The 24,297-nt window shown below is 38.3% G+C and overlaps 1 protein-coding gene across 1 annotated transcript in view; it reads left to right on the top strand.

Moving 5' to 3' along the window:
* Positions 1 to 1,397: 1,397 nt before the first annotated feature.
* The window catches only part of HMGA2 (high mobility group AT-hook 2), a 118,870-nt gene continuing 95,970 nt past the window's right edge, over positions 1,398 to 24,297 (top strand). The window contains exons 1-3 of the mRNA XM_063115653.1: positions 1,398 to 1,508; positions 4,157 to 4,243; positions 13,786 to 13,836. Of these exons, the coding sequence (XP_062971723.1) occupies positions 1,398 to 1,508; positions 4,157 to 4,243; positions 13,786 to 13,836 (249 nt within the window). The remainder of the gene's footprint in view (positions 1,509 to 4,156; positions 4,244 to 13,785; positions 13,837 to 24,297) is intronic.

Genomic DNA, 24,297 nt, shown 5'->3' with positions numbered 1-24,297 from the left:
TGTGTGTGTGTGTGTGTGTGCGCGCGCGCGCGCGCGCGCTCTGTGGTGAGGGCATTCCGAGGCGGAGTAGGGCTGTCAGGGGCGCTCTCCTACTCCTCTGCAGTCCCTTCCCACTCATAAGGAACTAGAACGCTGCGGCCGGTGCAGTTTGATGCTTTCTGCAAAGTGCTGGCTCCGCACCGTGGAGGCGCAGGTAAAGGCCGAGTCCCGAAACGTGGCTCTGAGACAGTCACATTCCCGCGCCTTTCCAGGACAACCTCCCAAGGGTGACCTCCGGCGGCGGGTGGGGCGTGGCCCAGTGCGAGCCGCCCCGGGATCCCCGGCCTGTCCCTTTAACCCCGCCGCCGGGTGGGAGCACGTGAGCCTGGCTTCGGGTGGCACCCGGGCGCCGCCGCCGCCGAGGCAGTTGTATTTCGAACACTGCCTCTGGCCCGTGGCCAGGCGCCTTGGCTCGGCGGTCCGCCTGGCCTCCCTCCTCCTCATACTGTTCTTCCTGCGCAGCCCCCTCCCCTTTATCCGCCCACGATTAGAGGTGGGCACTCCCTCCCCCCCGCGCCCCCGCCAACCCCTTCCCAAGCACACACACATTCATTCCACTTGAATCCTGGGGCAGGAACTCAGAAAACTTCCAGCCCGGGCAGCGCGCGCTTGGTGCAGGACGCAGGAGCGAGCCACCCGTCCCCCTCCGACTCTCGGGTGCCGCCGTCGCCTGCTCCCGCCACCCGAAGAGACGCGGTGCCACCCACTGCTCTGTCCCTTGTTGCGCTCCGTGTCCGACCAGATTCGGGAGGAATCTCCCCATCCTCCCTTTGCTTTCCATCTGCTCAAGGCACTATTTCTCTCTCTCTCCCTCTCCCCCCCCCCTTTGCTCTGTGAGCGCGGAGCGGGGGGAAGAGGAGGAGGAATTCTTTCCCCGCCTAACATTTCAAGGGACACAATTCACTCCAAGTCCCTGCCCTTTCCAAGCCGCTTCCGAAGTGCTCCTGGTGCCCGCAACTCCTGATCCCAATCCGAGAAAGGAGCCTCTCCAACTTGAAACCCTCTTTTCCTTCTTTCGCTTCCCTCCTCCTCTCGCCACCTCCACCTCCACCGCCACCTCCACCTCCGGCACCCACCCACCGCTGCCGCCGCCACCGGCAGCGCCTCCTTCTCTCCTCCTCCTCCTCCCCTCTTCTCTCTTTTTGGCAGCCGCTGGACGTCCGGTGTTGATGGTGGCAGCGGCGGCCGCCTAAGCAACAGCAGCCCTCGCAGCACGCCAGCTTTCGCTCGCCCTGCCTGCTTCTCCAGCCCCATCACCCAGTCTCGCGAAAGGTGCTGGGCAGATTCGGGGCAGCTGAGGCAAAGCGGCTGCAGCGGCGGTAGCAGCGGCGGCAGCGGTAGCGGCGGCGGGAGGCAGGATGAGCGCACGCGGCGAAGGCGCCGGGCAGCCGTCCACTTCAGCCCAGGGACAACCTGCCGCCCCGGCGCCTCAGAAGAGGGGACGCGGCCGACCCAGGAAGCAGCAGCAAGTCAGTACGCGGGCGCGGTGGGGGCACCAGCCCACTCCCGTTCCCCCTGCGAGGGCCCCGCGACGCGCCTGGCGACCCGAGCCCGGGAGCCCAGTGGCTGCGGCCGCCGCACGCTGCCCGCCGGCTGGGCGGGGGGAGAGGCGTGGGCGGCGGAGTCCCCCACGAGTGCGCCGCCGAGCCCCGGGGCGCCCGCGCTCCTCGGGGCCGGGAGGTGGGGAGCCGCGGCAGGCGGCCGGGGAAAAGCGGGGGGTGGGGTCGGGCGAAGCGCGTCCTCGGACTTTCGCTATTGTGCACGGCCGGCCCTGAGCGGCGTGGTGTCTCCTGGTGACTGGAAGCCGCCGGAGCCCGACGAACCAGGGCTCGCCAGCGTTTTCCGAGCGGCTTTTGCAATTGCCTGGTGGGAAGGAGGTGCCGGGAACTGGGGTGCTCTGGCCGGTCCGGGCTGAAGGAGGTAGAGTCCTGGGGACCGGAGGCTCTTTCTCCCGCCTCCCAGGGCTGCTCGCGGGCCGGGGGCTGGCGCGCTGCAGCCACCCCCTTGGCGCCCTCCCCAAGCTCTCAGTGGCCCAAGACTCGCGCCGTCCCGACAAAGAACGCTTGGGGGACCGGACTGCCCACTCCTCTTAGGGCTCTTTAAATGAGGTGCGGCGGCCTCCAGAAGTGGCCGGGGGAAGGGGCTTCTGGGGAGCATGGGCTCCCGCGGGTCGAGGTTAACACCCTCGGCCAAGGGCGCATTAAAAGGAGTGTCCGAGAGGGTGCACGGTAGCTAGGGTAATTTCCTCACCACGCGTCCCGTCCCCCCTTTGCCCCTAGATCCCGCGCCTCATAGCTGCAGACATTAAATGTTCGTCTGCAGGCGAGTGGCTGGGGGTTGGGAGGGGACGATCGAGAGGCGCCTGGGACCCCGCGGAGTGGAGGGTTTTGTCTGCGGATGCAACCAATTAAGCGTGCAGCCGGCGCTTGCAGAGCAGCGCTCAGCGCCCAGGGCTGAGGGTTTTGTTCGCTGCAATTTCCAAGCCTCGGCGGGCAGGGTTGGAGCGGAATATGTGTATTGAGAACATTTAAACTCCACTTCCTCCGGCTTTAAAACTTCTCCTTCGTTACTTAACCTTCAGTCGCTCCCTTCACGGCAAATAGGCCGATTAGAAAATAATCCTAGAGTGCCAAAGCTGCTCGAGAGCAAGGTGGGGAAATTGAACAATGTTAGCTTGCCAGTGCCTTTTAGAAAAACTGAGGGTTGTACCTTTTTGAAATCATCAAAGGAAACAAGCTAATCTAGAGGCCTCTAAGTTTTCCCGCTCTACCCAAGCGACACTTTTTTTTTTTTTTTTTACCGAGTTTGGATCCCGTTTTACACCTCCCAGGAAGTCTCTGCCCTCCCCACTTGTTTCCCACCCACCACCCGGCTCTGTCCAACTCTACTAATTACCCCCCTCCCCAAAATACAAAAGAAAATGCAATGGGATCTGGAGGTGATTGGAGGTTATACCTTTGAGTTAAGGCAGAGTTCACAAAGAAAGAAAAATGTGTCTCCTATGTGTTTGCTCTGAATGTGTCCAGCGGAGCTAGTGGTCCCACAGAAACTTGCAGGGAACCTTCCCCAGATTCTCTAAATAGTATGTGAGTTTTCATTGAGGACTTTGAAGCGTTGTAAGTTAATTAGTCTCACTTAATCACCGAATCCGAATGAAATGTGAATAGATGATTCACTGGATAAATATTTAGGATCTGGAATATTAATCATCACATTCTCTTAACCACTTGAGTATTTACTGCTTGGCATAGGAGCCATTTAAAATTTTGTTAAACCTAGTGATTGTTTCAATTTCTCCTTCCCAGGCACTTTCAGTCTTCCTCATTCCCCTCCCCCCCTTTTAGTTTTCACTAGTTTACCCCCATAAGAGTTTTCTCAAAAGAAAGCTTTGAAGAAAATGTGTTTATTTTTATGAAAAGATATTTAAATTTAGACTGGAGTACATAGTTGCATCTCCAAAAAGAAGTGGAGAGTTGAAGCAATTATCCAGAAAATTCAAGCAAAACCTCCTACCATAGATTTACCATAATTATTTGGAAATTTTAGGGGGAATGGAGTCATTTTGAACTGAAGATTTTGGATAATTGCTCCAATATTTCACTTGCAATGTGTCGATTGAGTCATAATCGACCTGGAATGCAGGTATAAAGAGATGATTAAAACCTACCTTTACAATATGGAAGATTGTTGAAATATCTATGATGTTAGCTTCATATTTATGTTGTTTGAAATGCTAGTGTAATGGATAGTGGTATTTATATAAAATGCTTATTATTTCTATGAGTTACCAAATGCATAGCCATGTTAACTTTACGCCTTGAAAATATATGACTTTCATTCTAAAACATGCAACCTTTACGGCCTTTGTTAACATTTTAGGTTTGAAATAGGATCTAGTTTTCATATATAAAACAGAGTTTCCTCTTTGAACCCTTGGATTAAAAGTATAGATATTTCCCCTTTCTGTAAACTGTGTACCATCATCATCCACTTATGCTTGAACTGAATGTGTTCCAACAGTTCTGTTGGGCAGCGCATGTAGAAAACATAGCTAGAGTCGGGGTCAATTTCTTTCAGACTTTCTTGCCACAACAGCATTTTTTTTTCCCACAATTAGGAGCCAACCGGTGAGCCCTCTCCTAAGAGACCCAGGGGAAGACCTAAAGGCAGCAAAAACAAGAGTCCTTCTAAAGCAGCTCAAAAGGTGAGATTTTTCAAGTCAAGCTCTCCTAACTTTATCAATGACTAGTGGAACTTCTCTGTAATTTTCCCATTCTAAATTCACACCTAAGGATTTGTCCCAACTGGGTAACCCCAGACGAATTTCCTACATATAATTTCCTACATATAATTTCCTACATTAGTTATATAGAAGTTCATCTTTTTTCTACAGAGTTATTTTTAAACAAACAAACAGACAATCCACCAACAAATAATATGAACCTTAAAATAGGGGTAGGGAGCAGGGAGGGAAGGTGTATGTGTGTGTGGAGAATGACACAATTAATATTTGTACCAGTTGTAAAATAGTTAAAAACAAATCAGAACTATAGATTGTGCCTGGTGGTGACGGTTTTGCAGTTTCTTCTGAAGAATAATAGAGGTTAATTTACTTTGTGCTTTTTTACATGGGTACTGCAGACCAAATCCCCCTATTAAAGTACTTTGCCAAATAGATGATAATTAGAAGTAAATCCCATTATGGGATCCTGGAAAAAATTTTATGAATTTTACAGCTTTAAATGTGATGATAAAGCATACTGTTTGTTTTACAATAAACCTACAAAATAGTATATCATAATCTCAAAAAGCCTTTCCATTAAGTGATATAGAAATACTCTGAATTGGACAATGAGAAATTTTTAAAACAAATATTTGCGTCATTTAGTATATATTTTGGGGCAGGATGGAACCCAGTCAGGTGTAACATTTAGTGCTTTTCTTAATAAATTTTAAACTGCAGTTTAAAATAACTTCATGTTGGTTGTACTTGAGTTAGCAAAGAGGAAATATCTCAGAGTCAGTACATGTATAAAGAAGTGAAGATGAATATAAAAGGTAGACACTTTTTGGCTTTATAAATAAATTGGAAAAAAAGTTTCTGCATTTAATTTATAGGTTATGTAGTTGAGAACAAAGGTTCAAAAATCAAAAGTACATTTTGATATATCTTTTCAATAGATTTGAATACACCATGTACAATATTTGTTAAAAAGGACCATATGCTCATCTTTTTGGAATTGATATTTTGTGTGGTTTTCTCTGTGACTGTGGGCATTGACCATATTACATGTGATAGTTTCAGTGTTGTAAACTGCCATAGCAACTACTGGTACATATAAAGTTATTCAGAAAGTAACTGAGTTCTCGTCTGTTTTATTTTAACAGTTTTGAACACAGTTGAAGGAACAGATTTCTAACATATTTAAATTTAACTGCCTCTTACAGTTTATATTTAATTGTGATTTAAATTTAATCAATAAACTTTAAAGTAGCTCTAAATAACCTTGCAATAACAAAAGTGTCAATATATAATCTGGTGTTCCTAATATGAATACATTTTATTTGTTCCATTTTTGCTGATTTATAAATTAACTAAAAAAGACTAATTTTTTCAAAAGTTTTTATATGTTTTTACTCTAAAGAAGTGGCAAAGGAATATTTTGGTAGCTAGCTAACACTTAAGCTATGATGTAATTGCTCTGAAAAATGTGTCATCATAATATCTTCCAGGAAGAAATCTTTAAATCATAAATAAATTATTAAAATTTAATACAAAAAAGGAAAACTAATTATCTTCCAGATTTCACTGTATTACATTTTTTTAATGAGTAGATAGAAATGCTCCCATCACCTTCTCTTCATTTTAAAAAGTTTGCCACTGACTAACAAAATCTTTATTGACAAAAAGAAAGCTGAGATTTGTGCCTAATTTACTGTCTAAAGCAAAATAACAAAAAAAGTTGATCTATTCCCATGTAAGGTTTTATTTACTTTTAGTGACTTTAGTGATAGGTATTTATAAGTGATCCTATTGGGCCACTCATCTTCCTGATAATTCATGTGTATTCATATATTATTACAATTTCCAAAAAAAAAAGTAGATTTTCTTTTTTCAAAGAAGTCCTTCTCTGAAAGATTTCATTCTTCCAGACAATTATTTTATACAATTCCATTATAAAAGTTCCTCTTCTAATAAAAATGAATAAATACATTTGCCCATAACATGACTGTTGTTTTTCTTCAGTTTTATAAATTACGCTTCATTTGGAGAAGATAATACTCTGCAAAGTAATGAATGACATTGATGAATTGTTCATGGCATGTGTAAACATAAGGTATTTTCACTTTCAAATCAGTATTTATTGAGTATGTTACTACTCTGTGTAAACATAATTATCAAACATTTGTTTATCGAGCATATACTGTACTCTAACAAAACATATGTTTGTGAGGATTTTGAAATGCAAATAATTTCAGCAAAAGTTATATTATTCATAACATGTGGCATAAACATACCCTGCTTGACTGACCAGGATAGATATAAAGTCTTCTATGATTAATAAATTGGGTGTTTTCCTGCAAACTGAGACTCATCACAGTGAAAAATGTATTACAAAAACTGGTAAGTATATTAGAGAAATGAAGTCTAAAATTAGAGATGCAAAGTACTGGGATCCTGATGATGTGGTATGTTTAAAATTTCTTGCTGCTTAGACTTTCTTTACTTACAAAGTTTGTGTCTGGACTCAGTAACTGGCCTTGGGGCATTTGGAAACAAAACTGCTTGTTAGAAAATTAACAGTGTGAAACTTGACAGTGCATGCAGAACGTTGCAAAACCAAGTGGACAACTACTAAATTAGCCATCATGTTAATTTCAGACCATATTCAATAGAAACACTAATTTATGTAGTATGTAAAACAAATTATAAAAATACAATTTGTTATGCTTGGAACTTTTGAAAGAGAAGATAATTATTCTTCAATCTACTTATATTCCATTAAAACTAATTCCCATGGGTGACCATTATGTGACAATTAGTTATACCTGAGAACTCCAATCTGATTGCTCAAAATTTGTTCCTGAACCAGTTTCATATTATTACCTTAATAAAAGAAAAGTAATCAGAAGTTAATGTTTTCCTGAGTAATTAATCTGTGTATGTGTGAGTATATATGTTTAGCTTTACACTTTTATTTATTTTTTAGTTTTAGACGTACCTATGACCAGTTGTCTCTTAATTTCCTTTTTGTTTTGTTTTGTTTTCCTCTCATGGTTGTGCTGGATGGAAATACTTTGTATTTTCACTTTTCCTGAGTTTGGAGAGAAGGAGGATATAATCTTCATGTTTAGTTTAGGGTTTTTGGTGCTCCTTTTTCATCATTAGAGAATACTGAAGAGGTTGTCACTGATTCTTCATGTTTAAGTTTAAATTCATCTTCCAATTTCAAGCTAATTCTAGAGTGCTTTTAGGAAAAAAATTTTTTCTGAGGTTGAATTAAATTTTAATAGAAGAAAAATGAATATAAAAAAAGATCTTAGATGTAAGATAACCCTACTTTATAATATAGAATTGCTTGACCCTCCTTTTGACCTTAGGTGTAATGGCTAGACCTAAAGAGCAGAGTGAAGAATGAAAATATCATCTAGATTAAGTAGCTATAGTTCAAATGGCGTGTTCAGAATAAATATTTAATTTCTATCTTCAATTTGCTTATAAAAGAAGGCCTGATATTAATTGGGTACTGGAAAGACTGCTTCATTCTCCTTCTAATTATTTGCATTCCTAGAAATGTGGCTGATTTTTCATAAATTATTGCTAACAGCAATCACAGGTACTTCAGGAAGAGAGAATATATGGGTTTTACTCACCATTTCAGATAAATCATTCAGCACAGATGCTGAGTGAGGACAAGATTTTCTTCAGAATGTGGTAGACCCAGATGAAATGTGTAATCAAAAGCATCATTATAGGTAAGTCAGAGAAAATGACATTGAAAGTTGTCATGTAATTCTGACCTATGGTTTCTACACTACTAATATTATTTAGTTTGATTCCTCTGTGTTTTAATGGGCAGGTAAGCTTCACTGTGGGATTCAGGGTCCTATCTCAGTATACAAATGAATTCAAGCAGGTGGAACTAAGAAAAGCCCAACTGTTGTCTCCATCATCTTGATATTTTTAGGCTGATTTACCTAAACAATCGACTCATATTTTTACTTCACTTTGCCAGGGAGGACAAAGCCTTACTTAATGCATCAGTAAATTCTATCTGGCAATGCTTTTGAATCATCACAGATTATGACCCAAATATGGGAGATTCAAACACATTTGAATTATTTTATGAAGTAACTTTATTTCAAGGGACCCATAGTTCTAAGTCTGTGGAAACTATCATCCTTCTGAACTCTTCTGAACTTGAAAATTTCTCGTTACTTTGGCTGACCTCCATCTCTGGCTCATTTTTATCTCAAGGTCTCAACAGATCATTTTGCTAAGGAGATAGAATATACCAGATTGGTATTCTATTGCATGTTAGTTCTTTCTTGAGAATAGATGGATGTTGAGCATTTTTTGTCAGTTAAATAATTCAAACCTGTCTTGTCTTGTTAGTTGACTTTCTGCAGTTTCCAGAGCTCATCCATAGTTTGACACAAGGGTGGGAACTGAATTTCACTGTCCTAGATTCTGAAGTTTTTAGTTATAAATCTTTGTTTTGCCAACCAGGAGAAAAAGATGAATGGAGAACTGACTGTATTTTAGGCTGTTGCTTTATTTTACATTGGTTTAATACACTGAACAGTTTTGAATGGCATATCTGTTTGATTTAGTGAGGCATCAAGCAGTCAATCTCTTTTTTCTGAAATAATGTAGGGGACAGTTTGCTCAGAAAGTAACCCTTGTGAACTCTTGTATCATTGCTATTGATTTTTCTGATTACAAAAGGGTAGAGGGAAGATTTGGAGGAAGAGAATCTTATACTTTGAAAATGAGAACATTTCCTGTCATTTTGGCCTTGGTTTTAATTTAGTGTTTGTATACATGAGGACACACATGTGTAAAATAATGACACGGGAGTTGACAATAAGAGCTTCCTTGGGTAAAATAAGCATGAACTACAATGGACAATGGAATTTACTTATATTTCCTATTGAAAAATATATTGTGATAGCAAATTGTAACATCTTCTCAAGACTAAAAATGGTTGTACTTAAAATTTGACCCTGAAGTCAGAATTGAATTATTCTTTTGCTTCCCAACCTCTGCTCTTGTCCATGTCTTTATAGGAAACTTGGAAATATTTTACTTTTAACTAATTTGATTTTCACCCTAGAAGGTTTTCTTTCTTTTTTTTAAAAAATTTTCCCATGGCTATTTTATTTTATGTGAGAACATCTCCCTGAAGAACAGACCCCTTCCTGCCTTGAAATCAGATTCTGTCTTGTTCTGCTACTTATGAACATGGGCAGGTTGCTTAATCTCCCTTTTGTGAAACTGGGCAAGTAATAGCTACCCTACTTAAGTAAGATAATGCTGAGAAAATTGCTGAGGAGAAACTTATGGAATTGGTAGGTACTCTTTTTAAGGGTAGCATTTTAAAATAAGGGGAGAGAGAACAAATTACGTTTGAGTACCTGCTAAATGCCATAGCTTTGTCAGGCATTTTACATATGTATTAGTTTCTTTAATGCTCTAATGTATGCATTGTTGCCTTCATTCCACAAGTGAGAAAACTCATTTAAAGATGACATGTCTAATGTTCAACTCTAGTAAATGGTGGCACCTGAGTTTGAATTCACCTCTAATTCTAAAGCTTATACCTATTCCACTACTATGTGATGTCAAATATTATGTTAAATATTTGCCATAAGGCAGATTTCTGTTATCTCCAGTGACCTGAAATGCAGGTTGGAAATTAGGTTTTGAGAAGCCTTTGGAAGGCTGCTGTCTATAAGCTTGTAAAGGGATTAGAAATGTGTGCAACCACTATGTCTTTGGAGGTTATAGCACGTCCAGAAGTTTTCTTATTTGTTAAATGAGAGGACTAAATTAAAGTAATTTCTAAAGTTTTACCAAGTTCCAAAATTCTGATGGCAAGAGGGAAATAAGACATATGTATAATAATATAAACACCAGTCCCCCACTCCTTCCTTCTTTCTTTAACAAATACATAGTGAACACCTCCTGTGTACCAGGCACTGGTGCTAAGCACTGTTTTCAAGTTCAAGAGATATTTACTAGATGAATTTTCTTTCATAATTAACTTTTAAATGTGAAGTACATTTAAAAGCCTGGCGTACCAGAACTTCTTAGAGAAAAATAATTATATTTTCTGTTTAACATTCATCCCAACTCTCATGAACATGCTTCTACACATATTATAAAATTAAGTATCCAGTTCTGAATCTAAATTTTAGAAAAGAAATAAGAAATATGAAGACAAGCAAGGAAGAAACAGCACTTTAACAAGATACGATATGATAGTTGTGAATATTAGCATAATAGTGCTGATTATAATCTGAAATTTCAGTTTTTACAAATGCAGAATTCTGAACGTCTCTCCCTTTTCTCCTTCTGTATAAGCAATAAATACTTAGAACCAGTTATGTCTCAATTATACATTTGTAGCATAGAACCAAATTCTATCCTGGCAAAGGAAAACCAAATATACACTTCTAAAATATTGCATATGTTGACATATTAAAACACAACAAGCCCCCTGAATGTTTTGTCTTCTTTGCAAAATAATATCCTGAAGAGCATTAAACACAGGAAAACAATGCCAGTGTTTTCCAATAAGTAAAAATCCTGGATCTATGCTGTTTTACAAACTTAAGTCCTAACTTGTTTTGCAGCCTTTGTGGAGTTTGATTAGAATGGCTAAATAATGTGGATTTTAAAGAACAATGGAAACCTCCCAGATCGACGCCACACAGCACAGCTAATGTGTCTCTTCTAGATGTAGTCTCAGAAGAGGGTTTCAGTTTACATGTAACACTGGCCTGAACGACCAAGGAGCAAGTTTGCTTTTAAAAAGTCCAAGTGATAATCATGATATTTTGCCCTTTAGTTAATGGTGTGACTTTTCTTTCTCAATAAGCTTTTTGTAAATGAGATGCTCATTTAAAAGTCATCTTATTTTCAGGGCTTTCTCTTTCTTTGAGAGATTTGCTTTCTCTGACTTTGAAATGCAGTGAAACCCTTTTACTCTCTTCAATAGATTTCAGATACACCAGATCATATAACATAACAACTGTACAGAAAAAACCTGGTGCAGCACTGTTAGCCTTTAAGGTCAATAGCCTCCTCCCCTAAACCCCACCTACCACCTCCATTCCCACTAAAAAGGATTTCTATCTTCCATGTTTGTGCAATTTACTACCAAGTAAACTGCAATCTTACAATTGCCCCCAAAGATTAAATCGGATGCTGCTTCTGTACTAGGGAGTTTTCTACTCATATAACTCACTATGCACTAGCCAAAGGGTTTTTTAAAAGCCTCATTCTAAAGGTGACAGGTGGGTGTAATGGAATATTTACATCGATTGAACCTTCTCTGAGATTGGACTAACTTGAAGGAAAACTTCCCTGTAAGGGTTCCATCTTGTTAGGAGTGAAAGAACATTTATTGAGCGCCTCATTTATGGCAGGCACTTCAAGTGCTCTTGGTGACTTCTCACAGGAGGCGTTTTCTCTATTTTACAGATGAAACCAAATTAAGGTTTTCAGGGATCTGCCCAAAGTGACAAAGCTAAAATGGCAGAGCAGGGATTCGAATTTAAGCTTTCCAAAGTAGAGTCTGTGTTCCTCTCAGGGCACTTTCCTGTCTCCATGAGACAACACTCTGAGAGAAGGTGTGATTTACTCCTGGCTTTTACTTAATATAACTCATGCCCTTTACACAGTAAGGGCATGAAGGTAAGATAAACCTTTATCATAAAGGTAAGACAGTGCCACTAACCCCTGACAATAAATTATTTTGTGGAGCCACTCAAAAGTACTAATAAACAATGATTCATAGTGCCCAAATCTCAGGGTTAGACAGAGCTCTTGAAGGCTACCAGCTTTCCTTTTGTTCTGGTGTTTTAGCTGAGTCAGTGACAATTTTAGTTTTCTAAAATATTTTCTAGGGTAGCAAATGCTTGTATAGTACAAGGGAGGTAGCATTGTGAAGAGGACAGGAGCATAGTCTTCAGAGTCAAATAACTGGGTTCAAATCCCGGGCCTGCCATTTACCCGCTTTGTGTATGGCCTTGAGTGAGTTATTTACTTAACCTGTCTAAGACTTAGTTTCTCATCTACAAAATAAGAGAAGTAATAATGCCTACATTGTAAGACTGCTGTAAGGATTAAAGTAACACATGTGACTGAAGACGAATCTACTTAGCGCAGTGCCTGGGGTATTTTAAATGAACAATAAATGTGAGCTAACATTACAATCATGCAGAGTTTGGGTTAATTCATAAGATGTGTGAGATAATAATGCCAGATCAGGGAGATATTATTTGGTGAGAAATCTTAAGGCTTATTTGATCTATTATCTATCTGTCTATTAACTTTCTTCTGCAAGTGTATCAATCTGTTTTACAGGGCAGATTGAAGAGAGAAAGAGGAAAGTTTCATTTGGCAGTGTAGACAGTTATAACATGTCATTTTAGAATCACTGGACAAAATACCCATTGGCATCTACCCAAATAACAAAAGTAAACTGCAAAACAAGTTATCCTGGCTCAGGTTATATTTTTGTGTTGATATAACCTTGGGATGATTCTCATACACAGAACAATAGGTACCAAGTTTTCTTTATCCTAAAAGGTGTAAACACGTTTTTATAGAATGTATATGTGATGTATGTGTGTGTATGGGTGTGTTTGGGGATCGGACAAAAACAGCAAATAGGCTAATTCCTTTACAGATAATGTTAAAATTTGATTCAAAAGGGAAAAAACAACTGTGATATGATACCAGAAAAGTCTTCTGTAAAGTAAAGCAATGAAACAAACTCTCGAAATAGAAATATATTCATGTCAGGTCTATGTTGAGTGTGGAGTTATTGTTAATAATGTACATTTTTTATTAATTATTATTTTTAGGCACCCCTAGTTTACATCATGGGGACATTGATTTTTCCATGAGCTTTTTTCCTCCCCAGGTGATTGTTTCTGGAAAGAAACAGGAAATTAACCATGTAGAAGTGTGCAAATGTTTGTTATTCTGAATTAGAATTCTTATGTATTCTTTTTTATATTTAGACTTGCTTTTGACTAGAAATACAGGTAGAAGTGCTTTGTAAATTGTAAAGCAATATATCAATATTACTTTTCGTAATTTTAGTTGTGACTTGGAAAAAAATCTTATAATTTAAGAAACATTCATTTTCTGAAATATTAATTTATGTAATTATGAAATGTGGGGATCATTTTTTAAAAATTTTGAACAGAAATAAAAGCAAAATAGCTTTTTAAAAAGCATTTTCATGCATTTCAGAAGGGATTACTCCAGGAGAGCCTTTTAGGGTGAGAAGTTGCATAAATAGCTCCTTACATCATGCAATGAAAAGAGAGAAGAATCTACTCAAAAATGCAGAAGAAGATGAAGCTTAAAGGAGAAAGAAGTTGTTAAAACAATCCTGATACCTCCTCTGCAAACCAGAACATTCTTACTTGAAATGTGTCCCTTGGTGCAGCACTTATAAATAATGTCACATAGGAAACTATATAACTTCCTTTTTCATTTTGCAGAAAGCAGAAGCCACTGGAGAAAAACGGCCAAGAGGCAGACCTAGGAAATGGGTGAGTAATAAGATATCATTTCTGTTCTTTTCTTATAAAACAAATTGTTTTTTTAAATGAAAATTTTATTTCATGAATTTCTAATTTCTGGTTTGATGAATCTTTGAAAGGGTTAAGACAAGTGATAAATTACTTATACAAATATACCACTTCTTACCATCAGGCTCCAGGTGTTTATGCAAAATACTTTCCTTTCCTGAAAGTGACTCCTTTTTCGGTGTTATCAACATCAAAGAGTCTCCAGTCTTCCTTCAGATGGGATAACAGTGAAATGACTTGTTCAGTAGGTTGAGGAGTGACTAAGGTTAAAGAGTATTATGAAACCTTGGAAATTGATTACAAATGGTGATAAAATTCAGGTGAAATGTGTATGAGATAACTTTTTATTTATTTTATTTTATTTTTTGTTTGTTTGTTTGTTTCCTCCATAGCTTTGTTTTGGATATATCTCATTTTCTAGGTGATTTGTGTTTTCTTTTTCACATTGGCTTTGTTGGAAACAAATGTTTAATCTCCAGTTTTTCTTGTTTCCCTTAGTAGTCATGCTCTAAATACTGATGTTAGGGACAATTGCTTCTATGCGAGTGCACTTGATCCCATAGGCACACAGGTCCTGTATCTTTTGAGGCCAGAAATTCAGTGATCACTTAAGAGATTCGCTAATTTTACCACTTGAAACTTGTTCCCTTTCTCCCTACATTACTCATGTTCTTCTGGTCTGTCTTTCCCACTGGCAGAGGAGAAAAGTCTTAAAAATGAATAAAACTATTTCTCAAGAAGGGTGAAGGCATCCTTTATTCCCAGTATTGTCAGTGATGCGTTCTTTGGCTATCCTTTTCCCTCTTCTCTGGCTTATTCTTCATGCTTCATTTTCTTTTTTCTTTTCTTTTTTTTTTTTTTTAAGTTTCTTTGCTGCTATGCTGGGTTGTATTTTCCTGTTAGTTTATCATTCCTTTCTCTTCTAGAGTTCTGCATCACTTTCTATTTATACTTTGGTATTGCCTTTCATTTAATTTATTCATCTTGTATTTTTTTTCCTCTGTGCAACATGTGTTGGGATTAGATTTCTTAGCACAAGGAAATGGGGATGATTTTTAGATTAAAAACATCTCAGTGTTACAGTGTAACCTTAAAGTAAGGGCATTTCATCCAACCTTCTGTTCAATAAATGAATTCTCGCCAAACCTACCTACCAGGTGGTGATCATCTAGCCTATGCTTGATTACCTTGAATGTTAGAAAACTCATTACCTCTTAAGGCTGCCTCCTCCTCCCTGGAAAGCTCTGAACATTAGAAAATTCTTCCAGCGCACTCCCTGTAACTTCCACCACTGTCTCTAGACCTCCCTTCTGGGAATATACAGAGTAATTGTTTTCATTTGTACTGGTGATAGCCCTTCAGAGATTTGAGGACAATTAACACATACTCTTTGTTCTCTTTTCTGGTTTGAATATCTCCGATTTTTTCTTTTCTTTTTCTTTCTTTCTTTTCTTTTTTTTTTTTTTTTTTTTTTTTCCTATAAAGGAACATCTTTTCTGAGCACTTTTTTTTTTTTTTAATCTTTGGAAATATGTCACTCAGAACTAAGTATCATATTCTAGGTATGGGTTTTATAACAGTAGTTTTATCACCTCCCTTGTTGTCCGAATGGTTCCAGTTATTTATTGCTGCTTAATCAACCACCCTAAAACTTAATAGTGTAAAAAAAAACTATTTTATTATGCTCGTTGGTCAAGAACATGGGGACAGGGCAGAGCAGAAAGGCTTGTGTTTGCTCCAGGATGTCTGGGTCTCAGTTGGGAGGACTCGAGCATCTAAGGGTGACCAAATACTTGGGATCTAGAATCTTGAGGCTTCTTCACTTACAGGTCTGGTGCTTTGGCAGGATTGGCTGGAAGTCTGGCTGTACCTGGGAGTGTCCTCTGGACCACCCATTCGTGGCCTCTGCAGCTTGGCAGTGTCATGGTAGTCAGCCTTCTTATAAGTACTCAGGGCTCCCAGAGAGAGTGTTCTAATAACTGAGGAGGAAGCTGCAAGGCCTTTTTTGACTTAGTTTTAGAAGTCATAAAGTGCTACTTCAGTTTTACTCTAGTGAGCATACCATTGACTTGAGTTGATACTGGCATACATATCAAATATAGTTCTGCCATTTTGTAAGCATCGGAACTCTGAAAAGACATCACATCCTGCTGTACTACTCAATAAGAAAGACTTATATAATCTTCCTAATAGGCAACATACTTGAAAATAGATGAGCTCTTTGAAATCATGGGATTAGTGTGGCTAAAATAAAGTAAAATAAGTTACAAGCAAATACAATGAAAGTAACCAGCAAAATAGCCTCCATCAAGTGGGGCCTCTTAACTGTCTCTGCTTTTCCTCTCTTCTACCTTTGGGCTGTCCTATAATGTTTGCCAGTTAACCTGCATAGGTTATAGCCATATCACTGCTCTTTTCAGAAACTTTCTATGGTTCTGCACTTGGCCAGTGAATTAATTACAACTTGTCTCCTACCATAGTTTGCACCTATCTATCTTTACAGCTGTATTTCTCACCAGTTATTCTCACACAGCTGATGTGTTAGCCAAGCTGGAGTACAATACAGAGCTACCAGAGGATCTGTATGTTTTATTCTTAATGGGTTCTTGCTCATTTTGAGGGGATCTGGATTCCAGGCATCTGATCTTCATGCTGGGTAAGAAGCCCATGTGAGGGGTCCACCACAGAAACCTTTGCTTTTGTGGGAATAGCTGGGCCATCCTCATGGACTCTCTTAGTTTCTAATTTTTTCTGGCTGTGAGAATGGAAAATATTGTGTAGTGAATTGTTACAAGTCCCTGATATGGTCCCCAAAGAAGAGTTGTTCTACTTAGAAGAGGAAGTAAAGGAAATTGTATATTTTTTCTAGACAGCTTGTTTCCTCTTTGCTTGTATATCTTCTGTTGGGTAGAGCATGCAGCCAGTCACAGCAAGGTATTCTGCTCAATGGCATTTTTTTGCTGGAAAGCTTGTGCTGAAGAAATAAATCATTGTATTTTCCATAGGAAATGGGCTTGTACTTTATAGTAAGTTCAGGTTTTTCTCCAGCAGTGTCATTCACTGATTTCCTTGACTTAGAGATACATTATTGAACTGACTAGATTTACTGGGTATATGGCTTAAAAGCCAATTTGTTCCCCTTTTATACTTGTGGATTGTTTTGCATTGTTTTAAACTTCTTTTGCTTTTAAAAATATGTACTGTAAATCTTATAGATTCATGTAACAGGCCTAGAAAAAAAAAATACCTGCGTTGTAATCCTGTCATCTGATGTAATTGGGATCTAGTTGGTAAGTTAATCAAAAGTTGTTTAACCAAAAATGTGTAGGTATAGGAGTGAAACTTGCATCAGTCTTGCTTCTGGAGGGGATGGAGCATTGGCTAATCCAGTGATCAGTGGGCGTGTTAACTAGATCTCAGATCCATTATTTTGATGAAATAGTTTGGGTTTTCACTTTTTTGTAGGTGTGTATGGAAAAGGTGAGAGGTAAAGAAATGAGGCCTTATTTTTCTTCTGGTTTTTTACAGTTAAGAGCTCAGGATCTGGATTTAGATGGCTTGAGTTCAAATTCTGGCCCACCAGTTGGCTAACTGTAGAATCTTGAGCAAATTACATGACCTGTTAAAGGTCCAGATTTCTCATCTGTAAAAGGTTTCAGATATTTCATAAAGGTGAGGATTAAATGAGATAATGCATGCAAAGGGCTTGATAAAGGGCATGACACATAGTAAGTGCTCAATAAATGTTAGAAATTATGGTTAATTGCATGTACACTTTCATGTTGATATCAGATATAGCCTAAACCCTAATTATTTACAGTTACCTGTAATTCCACTTGGAGTGAAATGACAGAATTATACAGTACCCTTGGTGGTATCATGTCTTCACTATATGCTGAATATTATGAAGTTTAAGAATTGCTTATAAATAATATTAGAGTACACTTTAAGTCTATTTGCTGCTAAGAGGAAAATTTTTCATTGCATCTTATAAACCTTTCTACTAATAGTAGCGGTTTGGTGTCACGTGTTGTTCATGAGTCTGAAAAGTAGGATTTTTTTCTGTTTGCCTCAATATGCACATGCAGAGGTGTGCTGCTTCTCAGAACCTCTGCAGAACTCTGTTAGCCAGTCCTTCTGCCCCTTGAACTTAGGTATTTAATATTTGCATATCTCAATTTTTGCCTAGGAAAGGAGCTCATCACATAACTAATTTAGTGATGGAAAATATTTGGAGAAAGTTTTAGAGAATGGAGCTAAGGCTCAAGAAGACAATGAAATAATAAAGCTGTTAACCTCAAATATGAAATGCTCCATCCAGATGTTGGTTAGTGAAGCAACTAGTGCTTCAGGAAGAAAAAATTCAAAGACCAAATAATAAAGAATAAACCAGTGGGAACAAGCCATGCTTTTAGGTGATTTGTTTTCAGAATATTTTTATGAGACAGGAAATTCACAGCAGAAGGAAAATACACCCCAATATCAATTAATGGTTTTTTAAAGAAAAATAAAATCATTCTGGAGATACTGAGGCTGACCTAGGAATTAACCCAAGGGCCAGATGCTGAGACTTAGCTTCAGTTGGTCACTAGAAATGTTCCTAACAATCCCCAGCTATTTCTCAGGCTATTGTTTCTCTTTATTTGGCAATGGGGTGTATGCAGTATGTTGATTTAAAAATATGCATTTCCATTCCATCTCTTTTGGGTGGGGCAGTTGTCTTTCTTTTATTAAAGAGCTTGTGATGTACAGGAAAGTGATGTAATTTCATTTGCTAGTAAAGCATGTGAGGATTCTAGATAGGTGACAGGGGCTTTTTGTTTTTGATAGTTTGTAGTAATCCAGAAACTTAAGTGATTATTTGAGGACTGAGTAGGGGGAACTAGATCAGAATAAAACCTACTAGAACCAGACTAATTGAAATTCTTTGGTTTCCTCCTAAACATCTCCAGCATTAATGTATTGAAGAACCTGGAATCTAATTTTGAAGTTAAAGCATTAGGTTTTCATTTCCATTACTTTTTTTCTCCAGATGTTTGTTACTTTAAAAAAAATGAGAACTTTTAGCCATTTGTAATTTAGCACTTGCCTTGTTTAAACTGAAATATAACCTTAATGTTTAGAATGAAATATCTAATAATACATATTACAGATAGTTGTAACTTCGTACTGGAGTCGGGATGGGGAGAAATGACTTTGATGTAACATCAAAAACTGTCTGCTAATGGAGTATGTGAAGGTAAAACTATTTTCCCTTAAAAACTTGCAATAATAACATGCTTCAAAAAACAGGCGATATACTCTGTAAAGCACATGGATTTTCAATATATCCTCAGTAATTAAATATAAACTTTCTGATGCGCAACCTGGTAAGTATATTTTGTATAACTCTCTCTTTCTTTGCAATATTTCATGATGAAAAATGGAATACTTGCCAAATCCTAACAGAACTCTGTGTTGAAAAGTGGCGTAAGCTTATTTTGTTCTTAATAGTTTACTGCAAAATTTACTAAAATTAGTATTTAAAATTGCAAGATTAAATATGAAGACACTAATAAGTCATACGCAAAAGGCAAAATTGGATTTGGTCATTAATATTTTATTCAAAGTTAATCTTTTTTTGATGTAAGTGCTATTCTTAATTATTCTGTTAAATGGAGTCTTTAAAAAGAGATTGATGGCCTGCCTTGACTTGGTCATCCAGTTCAGTTTGGCCTGGCCAACCTCTACCAGACCCTAATCGTTCAGGATTATAAAGACATTGACCACAGGGTCAGCAGCTTGAGTGGCACTGCTGCTGTGCTACAATGGCCTTGTGATCTAACTAAACTATGATCAAGGAAAAACATGCTTTTCTCTCACTCATGGTGGAGTGGCAAACTCTAGACAAGAGGTGGTTCAAATAAATGTCCTGTTTCTCTACATGATATCATCAGATCAATGGAATCTTGGCTGAGTCAGTTATCTCAATTTCAGTCTAATAGAATGATGAATATTATGGAATTCGATGACCATTTTGTATGACAATAAATGCATGTAAGACTTTTCTTATACTATGTACTATCTATAGTCCCATACACATATTTACCAATATTTACCCAAATTTAAATTTTATGGATAGTAGTAAATATTTCTAAAAGATTGGAAACCCTTATGCTGTATATAAATAAAACGAATATGCCACATTTTTTTTTCTTACTAGGTAAACAGGTAAAACTATCACTACATATTCCAGGAAGATATTTTTGTTCTTTTTTTAAGGGTGGGGTTCATTTTTACTTTAAGATATTTTTTAATCAAGAAACTCTTAATTCTAAACTCTTTAATATTTCTCACAAATATAACAACATTTCTGACAAAATTTCAATCCGATGGGATTAAATCAAGCCTACTCCTTCTACTCCAGATTGAAATAGAACCTCTGCATTTTGAGGAACTGAATACCTTTGGGCAGGTCGCTTAATTTACCCATGCTTTTTCTCATGTTTAAGTACTTGACAGGAACAATCTGTCCATAACTAATGGCTGTCAAGCATTTATGGCTGTAAAACACGAAAACCTTTATTGCTACAGCCAGTTCTATCATCCAGGGACTGATTATTGAGTTTGTAGATGGCCTAGCCTCTTGTCCCCTTCTTCGCTTTGTTTTCTCTGCTCCCCCCTGCTGCCTGCCCTCTGGCCATTTCTCTGTTCATTAGCGCCTCCACCAGATGGGCAGCAGGGTCAGGAACAGGGGGTCAGCTCTGGTGAAAGTCTTGGTGAGAAGGAGCTGGGAGTAATGGCCAACGTAAGGTTTTCAGATTATCTGTCCATGTGACGCACCCAGGCTGGCCCCAGACTCCATGCTCATGAATAATTGAATGCAGCCATGACACAAAGTTTGTTTTTCATTTATTATCTATTAATTCTCGTAACAAATATGATTTTATAAGTTAGATAAGAAGTCTTTTCCAGGATGCTATAGTAAACGTAAGTCTCTTTTTTATTCCTTAGTATTGATGAGTGGCTGCTGATCAAGCTTGTTCTAGCAAGCCTCTTTTGCCTCTGTTCAAATTCAGAAGAATTGCACTAAATCCATTCTTACATTAGACTCAGGTTATGGAATGGTCTTTCTTTAAATTCAGGTAAAGAGAGATTGCCTTGATGATGCTGAAAAGGTCCTATGTGGGTGTTAAACGGTCATGTAGCTATCTGTAACTACCTGACCAAGGGAGAGACCCATGTTCTCACTTTGTGCTGTAGTTTTAATGCATTAACCCAGAAAATGCGCTTGATCATAGTATGGTGCAGAAGGCTTAGCAGGTAAGATGGACAGCACTTACACAGAGACCATTTAAACACTTTATTCGTTCACTTGTTTGTTTGCTTGTCTCTTGCTTGGCTGGACCATTTCAATCCTAGGGCTCCAATTCTGAGACCCCTTGATTTTGTGATTTTTTTTTTTTCTTTTCATTTGTCTAAACATTTTGCTAAAGTCTTCTGACAATATTATGGATCGAGCCCTGTGCTAGGTTCTCAGGATGTAGAGGCCAACAGAATAGGCAGGCCTTTGGGGAGCTCAGAGTCTGAGGAACCCAAAAAAGAAAACTTGATGCCTTCCAAGTAGATTACTATTCCATGCTTTGGAGGTTGTGAGGCTAAATTAAACTACAGTGTTCAAGTATTTTGAGCCCTTTAGAATTTTACAGTTCTTTCATAGCAGTAATTATATTGTTTTCCAAATCCTAATAATATTGCTACACTGTTATTTGAATTTACCTATATGTATGATGTATGAATTGGCTTACTATGTGGGTTTGGGGTTACATGTTCTCATTATCCCCACAGCAAATATTCAGGCTAATATCAAATATATAGAGATTTGATTTATCAAAATAGTGAGTCAAATTTCATCTAGTTAAGATAGGCTTAAAAAGATAGTTGTTAAATTGTCAGATATAGGCTCCAAAAAGCGGGTGGAAGGGAATCAGAAAGACCAAGATAATTCTGTTGAGCTACTACCTCAGCATATGTTGATCCTATTTTTCTCTTTGTTCATGCTACATATAATTTATGTTTTTCAAGTAATGTTTATATCATTAGGTCTTAAAGCAACTTAATTACATACTTTAATATTTCCGAATAGTGCTACCCTTTGTATGTGAAAATTAGCTTTTTGAGAGTAGAAAGCATATCACATTCATCATCTTACCTTCAGCACCTAGAACATAGGAGGTAATTCAGCAAAATGATTAAGAGCCCAGACTGCCTGTGTTCATATAGCAGCTTAACCAAGGCAAGGAGCTCATTGTCACCAGCCCATTTCCCTGGGTGTGAAACAAAGAGTAATTATAGTTCTCATCTCATAAAATTGTTTTGTAAGAATTGAGTGAATTTGAATTTTTTTAATCTGATGATTTGCATTTTCAAAGAGGCTACACAAGGTTTAAAAGTACAACCTGTAGGCATCAAAGTAGTGTTTGCAATAATTTTGGATTTCAGCTTATTCCTTTCCACTTAAGAAGTCAGCTGAGCTGCTAGCCACTATCACCCAGGCCCAATGGAGTCTTTGAATGCCTTGCCCTACATTAATGTTTCCATTCCCTCACTCCTGGAAATAGCATTCTGCTTTCCAAAATAGATTCTAATGCTATACCTTAAAAGAATTTTTGTCATAGCTTTGGATCATCAAAAAAACAGAAAAGAGCTTTGTTGGCCAAACCTTATGAAATAATTTCCTAAAGTAGCTTCTCATTTTTTCCTACAAAAACTTGCTTTAATAGCCTATCTGTGTCCCATTTCCTTACTCTTAATTTTTAGCACTAATGTGAAAATAAAGAAAAGGGAAAAATCAGTTAATAACTCTATTTTTTTTCTTTGACTTCTTTCAAGGACATTTTGAAGCACTTAAAGTGACACATTAAGGCTGTGGGGTGTACAACCAGGGACCCATTTGGGAAACAATCTGAAACCCTAGGCTTAACACAGGAATAAGTACATCACAGTCAGGATAACATAGGCAGCAGTGCTGCATAACTTAGAAGTTTAAGCAGTAACATTACCAATAAAGGAAGTGCAGGTTTACTGAGTTCCCAGACAACCCAATGATCTTCAGTCTTGAGGGAGTGCCTTGTTACAGGAAGCATCAAATCCCAGGGAGGTGAGAGAATAACGCTGCGTGGAGGAACATAGAAAATCGCAAGATTATAGCTAATAATGTTCTAGTAAGTACTGTGTGTTTTGCAGTCTTCTATCATTCCCTGTTCAAAATGATTCTGATGACAGTAAACACACATACCCAGTTTATGTCAGAAGCTGATGCTAGAGTATAATTTGCTCATTATGGATTCTCAGTTCCTACATTTTCTTTCCTGTCCTTATTCCCTTAGGTAGTCCAACTTCGATGTTCCTTAAATTTCCTAAGGGAGATCTGATGAAGCGTTTGCATGCCTCCTCGGTTGACAGGTTTGGAGGTGATGTTGGAACATATGAACATGCCCATCTCTGTGGCTCCTAATTCTCTTGAGAAACTGACATTCATGACACTGAATATGCAGCTTATGAATTTTAAGGAAAGGATGAAAAGGCAATGAATGATAATTCTGTCCATCCTAGAACATTTTCATCTCCTGTGCTCTTACCAAATCTTAAATTTCTCTTTTAGGAGTAAGTAGAGTTTGACTTAAATCCTTCATTCCCTTTTCTCATCTTTGGACCATATGTTTCCCATATGTATTGGATAAAAATTATCTTATTCTCATTCCTGATTGTCCCCCTTATAATTCCTTTTATAGCAATGGTGTAGAGTTTAATGACATTTACCATTTAAAGAATGCTTATTTCCTGACTGTCAAACCAAGACAATGGTGGGTTCTGTATTTTTTATTTAGTAATGCTCTTTCTCCAGTGGTAGCCTACTTTTTTTATGAGTATTAAAATTTGTCAGTGAGGCAGCCAGGCTTAGGATTTTGTGCTTCCCATCCTGTTTGTTTAGACAATTGATGAGCTACTTAAAACCATTTAAAATCCATAATTTTATAAACAATAGAATGGTGATTTGTCTAATATATAATCTGCATTACTGTTAAATCCCTCGTCTTACTGGAGATCAACTGGGATTCTTTTCAATAGTTAATACGCATGGGAACAAAACTATCATATCTTACTTTTGCATTGTTAAAACTTCTTAGAAGTCCTTAGTATTCACAGGGCATTAATTCATGCAATTTTCACTTATACTCTATTGTTTCCTGCTAACTATGATAAAACAAGTGGGTTTATGTAAATTATTGGGTTAATAGGACGCTCATTGCACACAGATTGGATAGAGTGAGAGGGCTTGGCCATACATAGTTATGGTGTGAAGAATTGTCTTGTGACCAAAATTTTTTTTTTTTTTACTAAAAAAGGACTTTTCTGCCTGGGATTATTATAATGTGGTAC

The sequence above is a fragment of the Cynocephalus volans genome, chromosome 12 (assembly GCF_027409185.1).
Source record: "Cynocephalus volans isolate mCynVol1 chromosome 12, mCynVol1.pri, whole genome shotgun sequence".
In the NCBI taxonomy this organism is placed as follows: domain Eukaryota; kingdom Metazoa; phylum Chordata; class Mammalia; order Dermoptera; family Cynocephalidae; genus Cynocephalus; species Cynocephalus volans.
The sequence above is the reverse complement of the archived record's forward strand: the minus strand, read 5'-3'. Positions and strand labels throughout refer to the sequence as shown.